This window comes from Pipistrellus kuhlii, unplaced genomic scaffold (genome assembly GCF_014108245.1).
Source record: "Pipistrellus kuhlii isolate mPipKuh1 unplaced genomic scaffold, mPipKuh1.p scaffold_m20_p_13, whole genome shotgun sequence".
NCBI lineage: Eukaryota > Metazoa > Chordata > Mammalia > Chiroptera > Vespertilionidae > Pipistrellus > Pipistrellus kuhlii.
In genome coordinates this window covers 27,406,051-27,424,278 of record NW_023425438.1, presented here as the reverse complement: position 1 = coordinate 27,424,278, position 18,228 = coordinate 27,406,051, and the positions used below count along the sequence as shown (strand labels likewise).

General features: G+C 32.1%; 2 protein-coding genes across 13 annotated transcripts in view; one reads left to right on the top strand and one right to left on the bottom strand.

Annotated features, from left to right (window-relative positions):
• The window catches only part of FANCL (FA complementation group L), a 52,977-nt gene that overhangs the window by 10,920 nt on the left and 23,829 nt on the right, over positions 1-18,228 (top strand). For 11 of the 12 annotated variants that reach the window (XR_006741423.1, XR_006741424.1, XR_004987454.2 and 8 more), the window contains 4 exons: positions 2,537-2,593; positions 5,044-5,144; positions 12,620-12,716; positions 17,566-17,634. Coding sequence is in view for 8 of the 12 variants with exons in the window: in XM_036435393.2 (XP_036291286.1) it covers positions 2,537-2,593; positions 5,044-5,144; positions 12,620-12,716; positions 17,566-17,634 (324 nt within the window). In the remaining 4 variants the exon portion in view is untranslated. Of the gene's footprint in view, positions 1-2,480; positions 2,594-5,043; positions 5,145-12,619; positions 12,717-17,565; positions 17,635-18,228 lie in introns of all 12 variants that reach the window. The other variant, XM_045580764.1, reaches the window with a different exon arrangement.
• Positions 13,357-18,228, bottom strand: part of VRK2 (VRK serine/threonine kinase 2) — a 93,945-nt gene continuing 89,073 nt past the window's right edge. The window contains exon 14 of the mRNA XM_036435385.2: positions 13,357-14,202. Coding sequence (XP_036291278.1) covers positions 14,192-14,202 — 11 coding nt within the window. The 3' untranslated portion in view covers positions 13,357-14,191. The remainder of the gene's footprint in view (positions 14,203-18,228) is intronic.

Here is an 18,228-nt window from a genome sequence, read left to right as displayed (position 1 = left end):
CTTATATTTTCTCTATCTAAAAGGCAGATTATTATCTATGATAACTGACAATGACAGAAACTCTCACATAAAGCATTACCGCACCAAAAAGAAATAATAGGAGAGAAACTATTTGATTGTAGAATGTAGGCTGTAATTGCTGGCAGTATAATTACAGCCATTTTTTAAGGGGATGCTTAAATTATTTCTTCTCTCCTCCCTCCCCCCCCCCCCCCATTGCTCCCTCCCTGTCTCCTGTGTCTATTTATATTTTACTAGAGGCCAGGTGCAGGAAAGTTTTGCCCGGTGGGAGGGGGCATCCCCTCAGCCCAGGCTGCACCCTCTCCAATCTGGGACTCCTCAGAGGATGTCCGACTGCCGGTTTAGGCCCGATCACCGGGATCCTGGACCACTGGCTTCTAATTGCTCACCTGCTGCCTGCCTGGTCACCCCTAACTTCCCCTCCCCCCACCCCCACACCTAGCCTTATCATCCCTAAATCCCCCCACCCTCCTTGTTGGCCTGGTTGCCCCAAGCAGCCTGTTGTTCAGTTGTTTGGTCATCCCTCACTAACCCCCCCCTTGCCAGCCTGGTTGTAGGCAGCCATCTTGTGAGAGTGTGATGGTCAATATGCACATTACCTCTTTATTATATAAGATATCAAAGTTTAAGAAGTGAATCTATTGAGATATTTAATAAGATATCTGGTTTTCTTCACCAATTCACCAAGAAGGTTCCTAAAAAAGTCCTAATTACTTAATCTTCTTTCTGCCCTCCAGTTGGTTATATAGAACCCAATATTAGTTGAGTCTTTGTTTTATTCCAAGTCCAGATGAATATCACTATTCTTTGTTTCATTTTTTTTAATTGAGTTCAAAGAGGGAGGAAGAGAGAGAGAGAGAGAGAGAGAGAGAGAGAGAGAGAGAGAGAGAGAGAAACATAAATTATTAGAGAGAATCATTGATCTGCTGACTCCTACATGACCCATTCGGGGAATTGAGACCACAACCCAGGCATGTGCCCTTGACCAGAATCGAACCTGGCACCCTTCAGTTTGCAGGCTGACACTCTATCCACTGAGCCAAACTGGCTAGGGCTCTTTGTATCATTTTTAACTAGTAAATATGGGTCAGGGGGTCGGCAGCTTTTTTCAGTGAAGGACCAGATAGTACATGTTTGAGATTTTGTGGACCGTAAGTTCTCTGTTACAGCCACTCAACTATGCCCTTTAGCGCCAAAGCAGCCCATGACAAGAAGTAAAGGAATGGCTTAGCTGAATTTCAGTACAGGTTTATTTACAAAAGCATGCATTGGCTGGATTTAGCCTCTGGACGTATACCTTGTATATAACTTATTACTCATTTTTAACAAATTGAGGGGAAGGGAGAGATATTATATAGAAGAAGAGAAAATCAAAGATTTGTTCTAAAACATGAACACACTCAAAGTTGTGTTAAGATGTGAATCTTATGTCTCATTCATTATTGCTAAAATACCTTAGATTATTATTTTTGTTTCTAAAGAGAGTGAACAAATTCATATATTTACTTTGTCTAGAACTGTGTAGCTGTAGTGAGGGCATCACAAAAAGTAACAAAAATACAATATTTTGAATTCAGGCAGTGAAATGATAAAGAACTTTAAGAAAACTATTTAAATTAATTTTTTTGCTTTCTCTTATTGTATAGTTATTTTATTTTAAGAATGATTTCTAAGAAATGGAATAGTGATTCTTTTTAAAAATATATATATTTTATTGATTTTTTACAGAGAGGAAGAGAGAGGCATAGAGAGTTAGAAACATCAATGAGAGAGAATCATCCATCAGCTGCCTCTTGCACACCCGCTACTGGGGATGTGCCCGCAACCAAGGTACATGCCCTTCACCGGAATCGAACCGAGACCTTTCAGTCCATAGGCCGACACTCTATCCACTGAGCCAAACCAGTTTCTGCAAGGAATAGTGATTCTTAACTACTCATTCTACTTTAGAAGTTTTCTTTTGCCATTTTGTTATATTAGTTTTACCTTATTGAAACATTGACTCCTTTTGAATTAATATGGGTTAATCATGAAAGGACAAAAATAATAATTACAGGTCATCTTTAAGGTCAATAAAAATAAAAATAGACAGTATTATAATTATTGATTAATTGCTCTAACTAGATATTTTTAGTTGTATAGATTTGCCTGATTTTTATATTTTATGTGCCTATTTCCACTTTCTTCACTCCCTTAAAAAATAATGATGTGGTTTGCTAGATTTGCTAAACTTGACAGTAATTGGTGCTAAAGAGAGGAGTGTGTGAGTTTTAGGTGACAGTCTACCCAGTTCAGTATATCTCACAAGAGTAGATTTTAAGTTCTAGTTTACTCTTTCAAAATGAAATTCATAGGAATAGTAAGGATGTTGACTAATACTTCATTCTTATACTTTTATTATGTAAATATAATTAATATTTTTCACATTCACATAAGTGTGTATTTTATTTTGGTTTCAGTGAATGGAATATTCATTGTACAAGTGAAATTAATTGGAAATGTCATTTTGATCTAGAGAATGAAGCACTCTCCTGATCTAATGACCTTTATGATGGAGTTGAAGATGGTCTTGGTAGGTATTTGTTTTCTAACACTTACCATAAGTATTGATTGCTTTTGTAATTCCTGTATATTTTTTATCTTACTGTGAAAATCTTGGTTTCTAGTATTAACATTATTATTATTTTTGGTATATTGGTCATTTTATTTCAAAGAAATAATCATTAATTCAAAACTAAAATACTGAATTCATCTCTGAATCACAATATTTTCTTTAGTACATTTATTACTATAATTCTGAATAACATGAGATCATATTTTTTAACTTTCTAAAGAAATATGGACAGTATTGGTGATATTATTACACACTTATGATAGTGTATCTAAAAATGGAAGAATTATTAGTTTATTTGTTGGGATTTGTTATTAGTAATAGGGTTCCTATAATACAATCACTGAAAAAAGCATTGATATCTCAATGAAATCAGTAGTTACTGAATTTGTTCAGGAAATTTTGTAAATCTTCTATGGAGTTTCCTAGTAATAATTGGGCATATAAGAGCTGTTCTGTACACATTTAATAAATGAACAATTACCCATATTTTTAAAAACTGTATGAGGTATAGGTTATTGTATGCCTATTTTAGAGCCGAGTCGTTAACTGCCTAAGACCTCAAAACTAAGAAATATTCACGTTAGGATTTAAAAGCTCTGAGTGTAAATACTCTGCATTCTTTCTATTACATACCTTTGTGTCCTTCTCCACAAAGAAGGCTTTGCTTCTCTGCCTTTGCTTTTTTCCTGTTATGGTTCTACGATAGGAGTGACACGTCTGACCTAAGGAAGAAGGCAGAGTTTACAAATATAAATTTAGGATTAAAATACTGTTTTTATTATTATCCAAGTTTCTTTTTACTTTCAATATTTGAGGGAAGTAATAATTAAAATTTCTGAATAAAAATAGAAATTTCAAAGGAAATACTATACACGTGTTATATGTATAAGTACAGGAACTGTAGTGACATATTTTTTTTAAATAGATAATCTTAGCAAAACAAATATATCTTTATGGACCATCAGGTTATCATCAGATATCATTAAGTGTTTAGTTTGTAAAAAACAAACTCGTGTTTTCTAGGAGTTTACCTTCTAATCAAATTTAAATTGATACTTTGGGCTTTAGAAATCTGCTTTTTCAGGCTTTTTTATTTTTAAAATTATAAAACAGATTTAGAACTTTATTAAAGTACTTCCAGTTAATAGTTCTGATTTTGAAATATACTGTTTTTTAAAGTCTGATTCTTTTCAGTGTTCCCTAAATTTGATAATATGTTATCCTTGTTAAAAAAAAAAAAAAATATAAGCACTAATAATTAAACATATACTTAAAACATTAAAATTTATACCTTTTATTAGGGTTACATTTATATAATTTTTAATGCTTATTTCCATATGGTTTTGGTATTGTATTAGATTTCTTTTGAAATTTTACTTCCTTTAGTTTTTAGATTCCTTTTGATAATTCAGACTATATGAATATCTATATATTTTGTAGATAGCATTCGTTTTTATTTTCCAAATAACACATTCGTCTAGGTTCTCACCTTTGCAGTAATTGTCATTTTTAACCTCAGCAATTCTAGTTATGTTTGTATTGCTTCTAAAGCATAATTTTAGTTTTGTTTGGAGGAACATAAACCATCTTAAACATATCTTAGGTAAGCCTAGTAGAAAAAGCAATTGTGACCTAACCAGATGGCAAAACACTTGAACTTGCCCAGTCTGGGAGTTATACAGAACGAAGAAAGAAATGAGCAGGTAAGTATTTATTGTGAAAATGAAGAATTTTTGTTTATAAGGTAATTCATAATGTGTATTAATGTATCAGTCTAGGTAATATAATTAAGAGTTCAGGTTTTTCTTTAAAGGTACATGTTACTTTCTATCAAACATGTTCCAGGAGTAGTAAGATAGTAATGAAGCCTTGTGGATGAGTATTCTTTAAGAGATGTTTTTCATCTTTGATAAGCATAATAGAGGAGAATATTAAAGTTAAAGTTGAAGGTATAATAATTGACTTTTTTTTTTTAACCATTCTAGTTTCTTAATTGATTTAATAAAGAAGAGAGAGAGAAAGAAACATCAATGATGAGAGAGAATCATCGGCTACCTCTTGTATGCCCTATGCAGTGGATTGAGCCTGACGCCCGGACATGTGCCCTGACCAGGAATTGAACCGTGACCTTCTGGTTCATAGATTGACAATCAACCACTGAGCCACACTGATCAAATAATTGACATTTTTATATGATCTTCAGTGCAGTCCTTTAAATTTTTCATGTCTCTCTCTTTTTTCTTTATGAGAAGTGGAAAGATTCAGTTGGATTTGTTATTAAAAATAATGGACACTTTGGTTAGATACAGAGAAGATTATGAAATTGTTTTGTGTAATCAGGTACTAACAAATCATTGTCTGGCATTCCACAGCTGATCCAAGTTGTTGTTGTTTTTTCTTTTAAATAGGAAGTTGCTTTAAAGAATAAACAAGAAATGCATGCACTACCTCCTTCTCCCCAGTTCTACTCAAGCCTTATTGAAGAAATAGGAATTATTGGTTGGGATAAGTATGTCTATTTTAAAATATGTTTTAGAAATGTCTTTATTTTACACATTTCAACTTAATATTTTTTTCAGTTTTAGCAATCTATTTTATACCTTTATAATAAAACTAGAGGCCCAGTGCACGAAATTCATACATTTGGGGTGGGGGTGTCTCAGCCCGGCCTGTGCCCTCTCACAGTCTGGGAGCCCTCGGGGGATATGTAAGTGCTGGCAGTCGTACATCCTTAGACACTGCTGCTGCTGTGCTCCCCAGCCCTCAGTCTGACTTGTGGCTGAGCGGTGCTTCCCCTGTGGAAGCGCACTGAGACCTGAATTGTACTGTCCCAAAACTGGTATTGCTACATTTTGAGGCCCTGCCTCAGCAGCTAGCTAGCTTTTTCATTTAAAATACTAGAAGCCTGCCAAAACTGGTTTGGCTCAGTGGATAGAGCATCAGCCTAGGGACTGAAAGGTCCCGGGTTCGATTCCGGTCAAGGGCCTATACCTTGGTTGCGGGTGCATCCTCAGTGGGGGGTGTGCAGGAGGCAGCTGATTGATGATTCTCTCTCATCGGTGTTTCTATGTTTCTAGCTCTCTATCCCTCTCTCTTCCTCTGTGTAAAAAATCAATAAAATAAAAAAGTAAAAAATAAATAAAAATAAAATAAAATACTAGAAGCCTATGAGGGCATGTGACAGGGGGTAGGAGAGGATAGGGGAAGACATATAGGGGGGAAAAAGGAGATATATGTACTACTATATAATACTTTAAACAATAAAATTAATAATTAAAAGCAGTGGTATAAATGGCAAAAAATAAAATACTAGAAGCCTGGTGTTTGGATTCATGCACCAATGGGATCCCTCTGCTTAGCCTTTGGGGATCAGGCTGAAACCAGCTCTCTGACATCCCCTGAGGGGTCCTGGATTGCAAGAGGGAGGTTCTTGGGTGATGTACCCGGAATTGGGCTCCCTCCTCTCTGATTCCAGGTATGTCGCCTGAGAACCGCAGCTGCCAAATCACCACAGCTAGGCCGCTCCTATGTTGAGTGACTGCCTCTTGGTAGTGTGTGTCATAGCTATTGGTTGGAGTGTCTGCTCCCCTGGTGGTCATTGCACATCATAGCTACCAGTCAAATGGTCGGCCAGTCACTTGGGCTTTTATATACTGTATATAGATCTTTTTTAAATGATACGCATAATGATTTGTATGACAATCTAGTTTAAGTGGACTATGAGAATCTCAGTGATTGCTAGACCATGTCAATATATCCATATTTCATTTGCATTCTTAGCAATAATCTTATAGATTTGTTAGTGTAATAACAAAATCTGATAATAAAAGAAACATCTTAATGAAGACCTTGCTGTGTTTTTAAATTACATACTTGACATTTCTAATTAACTCTATAGGATCAGGCATTATAAAAAATTAAGTTAGAAATTATATAGAATTAGTAGCCGTCTTAAGTTTGATTGCTGTTGTTATAATTTCTATACATGTTTAAACTTCTTAAAAAGCACACTAAAAACAGCAAGTTGTTCAGAGGATAAAGATGAAGATGATATGACAGTTGGGTGTTATGCTGATTCACAAGGGTGAGGGATGCAAAAAGATGTCTTGATTGGCTGCTGTTAACTTCTGCTTGTGTTGTTTTGTAGAGTAGCTCATATAAAACAAAGGGAATTAAATAGAGTCCTTGGTGTTTAGCAGGATTGTCTGTTTGGTACTATGAATGTCCCGAAGTTACACGTGGGCTGATCTACATCTCACTTTATCTAGGATAGTTCTATTAATGAATGCCTTTTATCCTGACCCCTGTCAATCTCAGAAGTGTCCCAGTTTGGAAGAAATTCATAGTCACCTTATTTATAGCAAATCTTATGGTTGTTTTAATAGTCACATAGCCCCAGATAATTCAGAGATTAAATGGGGAAGGGATGTGATGGTTTTATCATTTTTATAGCATATTACTTATCAGAGTGAGTAGAATTCAGGTATTTGGCCTTTCAGATTTGTCTTGGGAAAGAGCTGAATTTTATCTAATTTGTTGTACCACTGAAGGATTGTTCACATATCTCAACATATATTAAGTTAGATTTTTAATTAAGCCTATTATTTTAGTAATGGATTTGATCCAGTAAATTTATCCAGTGGAATTATGTTCTATAATTCTCAATGAATTTCAAAGAACTACGTAACATATTGGAGTAAATGGAATACTTGTTTATACTAAATTAATTTCAATAACTGGACAAGGACTTTAATTCTGATTTATCAGCTGTGTGACCTCGGTCATGTAATGTAACCTCCCTAAGAGCCACATTTCCTTCATTTTTAGTTTGAAACTAATAATGAGTGTTGAAAAGAAACATGTTATGTGACTCAATTAATCCCTGACTAAAGTTTCTATAAAGTTGTTGAGACACTAGATCACTCAAAAATGTCAGACTGTATATGAGTTTTACAGAGATTTAATTAGTGTTGCGATTTAATTATAACCAGTAATAACTTTTGTTATAAAATGCAAAAGAATATAGATGTTAACAAATTACCTTTATAAGAATGTTTTTCCTCATTCATATCCAAGTCATTTAATAACTGCAAATTATCTAATAGTGAAAAATTTTGTTTTTCTAAATTGGTTGTGTTGATAGTATCTAATGTAAGCAGTTGTTTACTACACACATGTGAAGCATAAAAATGACCGGTCTGAATAGCTTTTCCATGTTCATTTAATACATAGAGCACTGGCACATATTCAGAAGGGTAAAACTTTTATATTCTTTATAAAAAAAAGCAATAAACTTACATGAAAAGCAGCAATGTGAGAGTTTTAAGAAAGGTGAGGTCCTTTTGAGTTACAAATCATTTAAAAAGGTTTGTAGAGAAGGTGGGTTTTGGGATAAGAATGGAAGGAATGTAGAAAGACTTAAAAGGGAGGGATTGGTGGAGGCAAGGCTGTATTGATGGAAATGTACAATTTTTGAACTTTTGAGTAAATCATTCACTCCCATAAGAGAATTAATATGAGGGCGAGACTGACGGGTCTTAATGCTAGACTAAGGATTCTTTCTATGTAGTTGATGAAGGCTCATTGAGTATTTTTGAGCAAGGAGTTACTTAGGTAGATTAATGTAGTCATGGAAGGCAGGATAGGTTGATGTACAGAAAAGACAGGAAGTAAAGACACCAATTAGGGAGGTTGCTTTTTGAAATGTAGGTTTGAAGTGTTAATGCTTAAACTTGAGTGTAGGGTAAAAATAGAAACTTTGATGCTTTATTAAACCATGAAGGTCTTCAGTCTACCTTTTGATGTTATTACTATGTAAATATACCTAGATATTTAAATAAAAGAAAAACTATGTAACTTAGGCTTTTGGTCAAAATAGGTACACTATTTCAAGCACATTCCTTCTGCTGCTCTACTGATAACATTCAGCTACTAACAAGAACAACAAAAATCTCCCTGAGCTGAAGTATCCTTTTTAAGTATTATAAAACTTAACTGCCAAGTTTAGTGCCGTTTTACTTATTGCAAGCATATTTACAAAGAAATGCAGCAAGTGATAAATACAAAGTAAAGTGCCAAAGGTATATTTTATTTCTTTAGATTTTATATATGTTTTATATTTTTAGTCAATTTTGAATGTGCCTAGCTAAGTAATAATACCCAAACTTCTTATCTTAAATGTGATTTCACAACTTTAAAAAATATTGAGCATTTCAATGATGAAAGTTTTTAAAATTTATTATTAAAGTGAATCATTTACCTAAAATGAGTAAAAATTATTCCATGTTGTTTAAATCAAGATACTCACCATAACAATAAAATAGATCGTTTAAAATAGTCTTTTTTAAGAATGATTTTTAAAAATTATTTCTAAGAGCTTATCACTGTTCTCCTCTCTATAATATCTTTTTTTATAGACCAAACACTAAGATATTCTTTCCTACTGTGAATGGATATAAATATGTTCTTTTAGTTAGGGTACAAGTTAAACTGCTATTAACAAAGAGAACCCCAAATCCTCAATATTTCAAACAAGATAGAATTTTAGTAATCTCATTAACAGCTCAGAGGTAGGCAGATGGTCAACAGTGAATACAGGTGGCGCTGTCCCACAAGGTCATCCAAGAACTCAGGTTTCTTTCACTTATTTCTCAACTATCTACTGTTGCTTAATTGTTCAGTGTAGTAGTTACTATCCACATGTGGCTATTGGCATTTATATTTAAACTACATTAAAATTTCAGTGTCTATAACAACTATATTTAAAATTTTTCGTAGCCACGTGTCACGAGGATCTGTTGTTTTGGACAGTGCCTCCATTGTGGAGTACCTCCATTGTTGCTGATTGTTTCAGTGGTCAGAGTGGCAATAAGAGAGTTGTTCTTGTCTGCCTGGTCTTTGCTGGCTTATATTGCTCAGACCTAGTCTAAAGGAAGGGAGAGTGAGAGAGGCACTGGAGAGAGTAAGGCAATATTTTGTCAATAAAAATAATTCAAAAGGTGCACATATCAATCACTTTTATTATCAGTCTAAAATTTAGTGATAGGCTGATACCCAAGGGCAGCTGGGAAGGATTGCTAGCTGAATGGAGTGTGCCCTGCTAAATCTTGGTGTAGTTAGGGGTGCTATAGAGGCAGGGATTCTATTACCAAAAGGAGAAAATTAAAAGAAATACTGGAGGTCATGTAGCAGGGTAGGTCACATCTACTCAAGGTGTTAATAATCATGAGATTTCTCCCTGTTCCTGAAACAAAGTAGAAAGAAATTGACATGGGTAAAATGTATAATTTCAAACGACTAGGCTGAGAGTAACCTAAAGTTATAAATGTTTTTACTGTTTTTACTTGATTTCTTAAAGTTTAACAAAATTAATCTTACCATTTTAACTGCACAACCATATTTTGAGCATGACATTTTTATCTAATGTTTTATCTCCATGTCTTCACCTTTATGGAACGATGATAATCTTTTGTTTGTGTGACTGGAAACAAAAGACTAGAACTTTTATTTCTGTCTAAGAACATCTGGATGAGGAGCAGCAATGTGAAATACAAAAAGGACTAGTTGGTGATATAGTTGTTTCTTTTCTCTCCCCACCCTTCTTATTCTCTATAGGGATATATTCATCATGGTTATAAATGATTTAAGGCTCATAAAGAAAAACAGCAGCCTTTCCCCACACCATTTTTTTAAACTCCAGTCTTATTCTCTGAGGCAAATACTCTGAAATATTTATCCTTACAACTTCCATATTTTTCAATGATATGCCTACATTCAAAATTGCTTGATTATTAATTTTAGGAATTACATAGTGATAACTATAATTAAAGAGGGTTTAGTTCCTATACCACCATCTCCCTCCTTTCTTTACTATTCTTTTATTTTTCAATTAGATTTAATATTTCTTAAACTTCTTTCATGTCCATTTAATTAATGATATGTATCTTTTACTCTCAAATTAGCAATTATAAGTTTTAGTGGTCCGAATCTTCTCTCCTCATTTCTTTCCCCATTCTACTTGTCAATTTTTGTCACCTCTTGTAGTGGTTAAATATATTTACATTCATTTCTGTAGCTACAATTCTTTTAGCTTTGTTTATTCTTGGATTTTCAAAATTGTAATTAGTAAGCAGTTTGATATTTTTCATTAAAAAGTTAATGGTAGAACAATTACAATTTTAACATAGCTTCATTGTTTATAATTTAGATTAAAATTTTCCTTTTCCTTTTTGGTTTCCTTTTTTTTATTATTAAACATTCCCTTAATTTCTCCTTATATATATCATACCCTCTATTCTCTCTATTCTATAGACTTTCTTCCTTTCCTTCCTTTGCCAGCTATCTTGTTCCCTGGATCTTCTTTTTCTGTTTGTTGTTGTTGTTGTTTTTTGTTTGTTTGTTTGTTTGTTTTAATGTGTTTGTCACTCAGTGTTCTTCAAACCACTTATTATTTTTATAAAATTTGCTTTAGTTGATGCTATTTCCTTCTTATTCTTTTTGTAACTATGGATTTATCTACATCTTAAAAATTATTTTTTAGTGAGTAAAGAGAGGATATAAATAAATTATGTGCTATATCAGCATCTTGAATCTGAAGTGTTGATGCTTTCAAAGTTATATGCCCATATATCTGAACTTAGAGTTATATTGATAAAATGTGTGATAAAGTCTCATATTCTATATTTTGGGGGTTAGGGGAATTTGAGATACTTACAGATATAGCTGAAAGAAATTAGTGATTAAACATTTATGTATATCATTGATATTTTTGTGTAAGTAAACATCTTTTCTGGAATCGTTTTTTTCTAAGACCCTAGACTTTTTATAGATTATGATAAACATTCTTCTGCTGATAAAGACTATCTTATCTTTTAGTTTGTTGTTTAGGATATGCACCTTTTTTAGATTTAAATCTATTTTTTATTACAAATAGTGTTCCACAACTTTATTGCCCATTATTTTTGAAATGGACCCACTTTCACTCTTATACCAGGCCAGAGACTAAGCAGCACACAGTGATGTTAAAACATGTTTCCTGGGTTAGAAGGCTAATGTTAGTGCTGACCTCTAATGGGTCTTACCATCAGTCTGGGTGATAAGTTGTGCAATGCTCTTAGGCTACTTTTTATCTTCACAAGAGAATAGTATTGTAAAAATGTCAAAAAATATTCACATGCCCAGTTCACTAGTAAATATACTACTAAATTTGAACATTTTTGGCAGTAGCTTATGCTACTCAAGGGACCATAGTTTTACAGAATGATATATTTCAAAGGGTATTGGTTCCCGTTGCAGAAAATTCATACATTTAGAGCAACTTAAAGCCAAAACAACTACGCTTGTGCTATATGTTTAAAATATTAGTCATCTTGAATGCATTCCCAGGTTAAGTGTCAGAAGCTATCTGTCACAGAAAAAGAAAATTTATTGTTAGGAGATCAGGCTATACCTGTGCTCACACAGCATTTTCCTTAGAGGATCAATTTAAGTATGAACTAATATCGGCCAGGTTTTTGTATAGTAGCATTATTGATAATAAAGGAAAAGTTCATCATGGAGAAAACAAATAAAGGAAGCATAAGAGTCTCATACCGTATAAAACTACAGAAATGGATCAAAGACTTTGACAGGAAGTTTAATGTGTACATAAGTAGAAGCTGACAGGAACATGCTGTGTGTGCCAGAGGTTCCAGTGATGGAAAACCGAAACATAGTGCTCACTGACCACAGCATGAGCCTTGACACACATTGTAAATAATCCAGAGATCTATGACTACATTAAGCACTAGGCTGGTGTATTAATGGCAGTAAATCTATATAGCAGCATAAAGGGCTGGCATGCAGAAACCCCTCTGATTAATTTTGCAATGGATTAATAGAAATATAGCAAATATTTTCATTTCCAATTCTACCATTCTCCACTCCCCCTGCCCCCAGTCCTGTCCTCCCCAGTGTGATCACTTTTTATTCTCTTCTTCTCACCAGACTTGTATATGTGGATTCTTCCTTCAGTACCATCAAGTTAAAAGCTGAAGATGCTTCTGGTAGAGAGCATCTAATCACTCTCAAGTTGAAAGCAAAGGTATGTGCTTTATTAAACTGTTATTGTGGTCAGAAAATGCTTCATGAAATGACCTCTATTAATGTTTTCAATCTAATTAAGTGCCAGCTGCTTCTAAAATATGTACATATGGTACTTTAAAAAATTATTTGGAAAACCTCAAAGAAAATTCAGCAGGTTTCTAAAAGCCTAGATATAATTTCATGTCACTATTGTAGTTCAAATGTGATCAAAATATAGACTTCATAAAAAAGAAATATTGCAGTAAGATTCAGCAGCTTTAAAGTATCAAAATGTTATTTTTGTAACATCCAATACAGAAAAAAGTTGGAAGTTTCCATTATCCCAAGTAAAGTTCTACTAAAGGTCTTTTGTCTTCAACTTGACTATGAATTAATTACCTTTATAGTTCTTATTTCTGACCCACTCCCAACCACCATACACAGTCATACACATACGTGTATTTTTTATTGTTTGTTTTGGCTGATTTTTTTTTTTCTGTTATTTTAAGAATTTGCCAAGGTTATGCTTCTCTTTACAGGGCCTTTATAGGCTAGTGATCTATAACTATTCATTAATTTATTAGCACAAAATATAGCTGTTTTATCTTTATTTTTTAGTTCTAGATTGTGAATTTTGAGAAATAAGTAGAATAAGCAAGTTCAGCATATTAATCATTTATTTAGTAATCACTAGGGAAACATAAGAATTTCAGAAAACCAGGACATCTTTTTTTTATTGTTCCCAGGAGTCATCAATCAACTCTATTTCAGAAGATTGCAGTGATGAAAAGATCAATTGTGTTTGTCCTTTTTAAAAATGTGCCTGGCATTTAAGCTTTCCATGAGAGAGAATTAATATATAAAGCTGTACTGGGTGACACAGAAAAGTTGATATCTTATAGTGCCTCTATATCAGACAAATTGAGAAATTACTCATTCCCTCTCTTTTCTCACATACAGAATGTTTAGGCATATATAATTTTAAGACTCGTGTGATAAGTCCTAAAAAATATGAGTGGGCTAGAAATCTTATTTGTAAAATAAGTTACATGGATATTTTAGTTAAAATAAAAATAAATTATTTTCCCTTTTAATTTTTAAAGCTGTGCTTTTTCTAAAACCAAGGAGAAAACTGTCCTTATTCTTCCAAAGGTCACACATACTGCCAGTGGCAAGGGTTCTGTCATTTCCCTTAAAGCTTTATTTGTTTCTTTTGTTTGTTTGTTTGTTTTTTTAAGAGCCTACTTTTTGCAAGCATTTCTACTTACTGAAGGGATAATGCTTCAAGTCTGCACCTGTACCTATACCTACAAAGATGTTATTATTAATTCTAGTTAATGATGTTAATGGTAGTATTGAGAGCGAGTATGTAGCTATTAGTCTTTTCCTTTTTTCTTATGTCTTCACAAGGTAGATAAGGTGACACTTTTAATATTTCTCTGGAGAATCTTTTCAACTGTCAATTTTTGCAGTATCAATAGCTGTGGAACACTATCATGGATGCCCTGGCAAGAGAGAAGAGAAAGCTTTATTGGAGTTGGGAAAGAATTAGGAAGAAAATCAAATGTGTGTGTTTTTTTGTTTGTTTGTTTTTGCTTTTTTGTTTTTGAAAAGACAGTGGAACTGAATGAATCTTATGTTGGTATGATTTACTAGAGTCTTTAATTGTCCATTTAGTTCCATTTTCATAGAGATAGACCTAAGTTCTTTTTTAGATATGGTCATTTTTTTTTCTAGGAATATTTGGATCTGGGATTGTCAGTTAAAAATAGCGATTAGCTGAAACTGTATTAAAGTACAAAGACACATTTGTAATACCTTAATCAATAAAAATAAATAAATAAAATGGCATATTTATGTGTTAAAAAAAAGTACATAATGCAAAATCTTAATCCAGACTAAGTTTTAAAGGATCAAGTTGATTTAAAAACAAAAAATAACACCTTAATAAGAGGCTTGTTTTGTAAATATACAAAACTTTTTTATGTATATAGTAAAGAAATTCATTAGTTGAAGTATTTTTATTCTGGTATACATACTTCCAATTTTGCTCCTTCCTTTACTATCTGCAAAAACCCACAAAGAAAATAGTATCAGAAACCCCCCCACACAAAAAAATAGTACTAGATGCTTCCTATTAAAAATAAATATATATAAAAAAGAACTATGGTAAGGGAAATAGTTAAGTTTTTTTTGTTTTTATAAGTGATTTTTAGGCAGTACATAATACTTATAGTATATCCTGAACTGTGTGATGTAATTACTTTCTTTCCTTGAGGAAAATAAGTAGCCTAGTGCTTCTTCACCTTTGGCCTAGATCAGGACTATTTGAAAAAACAAATCACAGGTGTATATCAGAGGCTGGACATTCTCTCTCTGATGGACATTTTTATAAATCTGCAATTTGTATGTATTTACTTGGGAAGCCTCGTAGATGGTCCAATGACAGAACAGTTTGGGTTAAATTTTTTCTTAGAACTATATTAGAATTTAAATATATTGGATGTGACAAAAATAAGCACTTTTATAATTTTAGAATTATTTTATATTTATTGATTTGACTGAATCATTTGAATTGAGTTTTTTATACTATATTTAAATTTAAAACAATTGCTATTCTTATTTTTCAATTAATATTCCTTTATGTGGAGTTTTTATTGTCAATTATACTTCTAAAATGAAACTTTTGGTAGTCTTTGGTGATTTTATATAGACCTATCCTACTTACTGAAAACTCTGAATTTTAATAGTTATTTTATAATATTTTTAGTTATCTATGTTGTAGTTAGTACTATAATACAAATAATTCTGAATATCTAGGACACTACTTCATAATTCATGTTAAATTACCCACAAGTATATAAATTTGTGCTTTTTAGGTTCTGTGCAGTTTTATAAAATTTATTATGTAAATAAAGTTGATCTTAAATGGGAATATAATTAACATACATGATATATGCATTTAATTTATAATAGATATATAGAAAGCAAATAGATCAGTCTAATTTATGTTTAGATGTTTGAATAATTATACATAAATGTATTTTGAAGATATTATCTCAGAAACTATCCCACATTTATGTATATGAGATTATGTTATATTTAGCATAGCCTGCTTTTTTGTTTACTTGCTAAATTTCTATGTCAGTGTACATACATAGCATTTATTCTACTAAGACCTACTTAAAAAAAAAGATCATATTCTCTTTTAGCATAATGAGTTATAAGTATTTAATTACTTCCAAACTCATAGATGCTTTACTTGGTTTATCTATTCTAAATACAATAAATATTTCATTAACTTCATACTCTTACTCAGATTGATGATTTAAGTTAGAGAGTTGGTATTGGTCATTGTCAGCATCAGTGGGTGATAAATAACAGTATGCGAAAGCAAACTGAATATTCCATTTTTGACCCATGGAGGTTTCAAATGTGCATTATTAGTTTTACAGATTGTTAACATTTTGGAGGAAAAATAAATTTTATAACCCTTTTAGGTGACTTGCACTATTTTTACTTAAAAACAGAAGTTTACTGACTTGTCCAACATCATGCAAATTAATTGGCAGAACTAATGAAAACTAAAGTCTGCCTATTTACTTTGATATAATCACATGCCTAATAAAAATGGCATACAAATGGTTTTCCAGTGATTACAGCAGTTATACTCTTAAATACATCATCTGATACTTAATTGTCTGAATTAGAGCTCCCTCTTTAATTTCAGCCTAACCTTTCTTAAATTTCCTCCCAAATTAGAGCATAGTTATATTTATATGGTTTCCTGTATTTTTGTCTTCGTGTTATCGGTTCTGCATATCCAGATATTATTAGTCAGGGTTTACAGTAAGTTTTCTTTCCGGTCAACAGATCATTATAACTAAATGTTAATTCATTTCAGAGCATTGACTTCAATGGCATTTTGTAAATACGATAGTGAAAATTTTGTCCCTTTTTGTTTTATTCAGCAAAGTAGTGAAAAATAAACTGCAAAAAGTGAATCTAAAACTTTTTTTAAAGTCTGTCAAATGAAAGTTTTCTTAAAACTAATTTTATTTTAGTAAATTTAGCTTTTTAATGGAAAGAAATTAGTATTTTTAAAATTATATGTGACTTTGAAAAATCCAGAATTGCATTTTAGAGAAATCATGTAGTACAATTCTCTAATAACAAAATTGATTTTAATAATAACTACATTTTGTCTTTAACTTAGAAACCTATTTGTCATAATGACTTTCATTTTTTGTAGAATACTGTTGAAGAATTGATTTTCTGTTTATCAACCATGAAAAATTTTTTTTTTTGGCTTAAAACTAGTACTTTTGTTTTTTCCTTAATAAAGAAGGCATTTTATTCTTTTTAAAACTCTTCTTACTAAAAGTAATTGCTTAATTGTGGAAAATACATTTATTTTATAATTAAGAATTGTTTGTATTTTTATGCATTCCTTGATTCTGATACTGCCTCTTCAAATAGTAGCAGGCTATTTGAGATTAAATTTTACACCGAAAGGAAACTAATATCAATAAGTTTGACCTCTTATTTTAAAGATAAGAAACTTTAAAATAAGAGGCACAGTGTGGTTTCCCTGCAATCACATTAGCAGCTCACCCAACACTGACTTCATTCGTTCTTCCTTGATCAAAATTGATTGTGTTTTCCTCCCCAAATCATCAAACTTTGTATCCCTTGAACATAATTTTAACTGCTATAATCAGTTCTTGACATCTGTAACAGTAAGAGCAAAATATTTATATATAATACATTTGCATTAATAATACTATTCCTAATCAATTTTTCTAAAACACCTCATGTGAAATTGTCACACAGAAGTAAAATTAACCTATATTTTTGCTTTTTCATAGTATCCTGCGGAATCACCAGATTGTTTTGTGGATTTTCCTATTCCATTTTCTGTTTCCTGGACTACACAGGTACATTCTTAAAAAAGCATATTCTGTTTATTTATATGTGGCCATTATAGGTTATAAAGTGATTTTCTTTTAGTTTTCTGTAAGCATTTGTTTATAAACAGGTCTTCTAGAGTATATCTTTTATATTTCCTAGTAGTTAATATTCATTTTCTCTCTGACTGCACACACATACACTCACACACGTAAATACACCATTCAGCCTTTAGATCTTTATGCTTCAGTTTAGACAAACATGAAGAAGCTCTGTTGACAGAAATTTTGCTTTAAATTTAAATTCTAAAGCACTGTTTATAAAACAGTGAGCAGTAAGTAGAAAATTGGGTGACATTTTTCAGACTGTTAAATCTTTTAACATTGTTGACAAAATATCAGAGAATCTTTAAAAGAGAATGAGTTATGATTAAAAATATAAGCCTTTCCCTTTTAACTCTTTTTTTTATTTATTGTTTTTAAGTGTTTTTCCTGCATTCATCCTTGGACCTAGACAATTTTATTTTTGTATGTGTTTCCAAGCATTTATACTTTGAGTGAAGAATATTGGAGATTCTTTCTCCTTATCCTGTCAATTGAATTTCTCAATACATTGATGATATC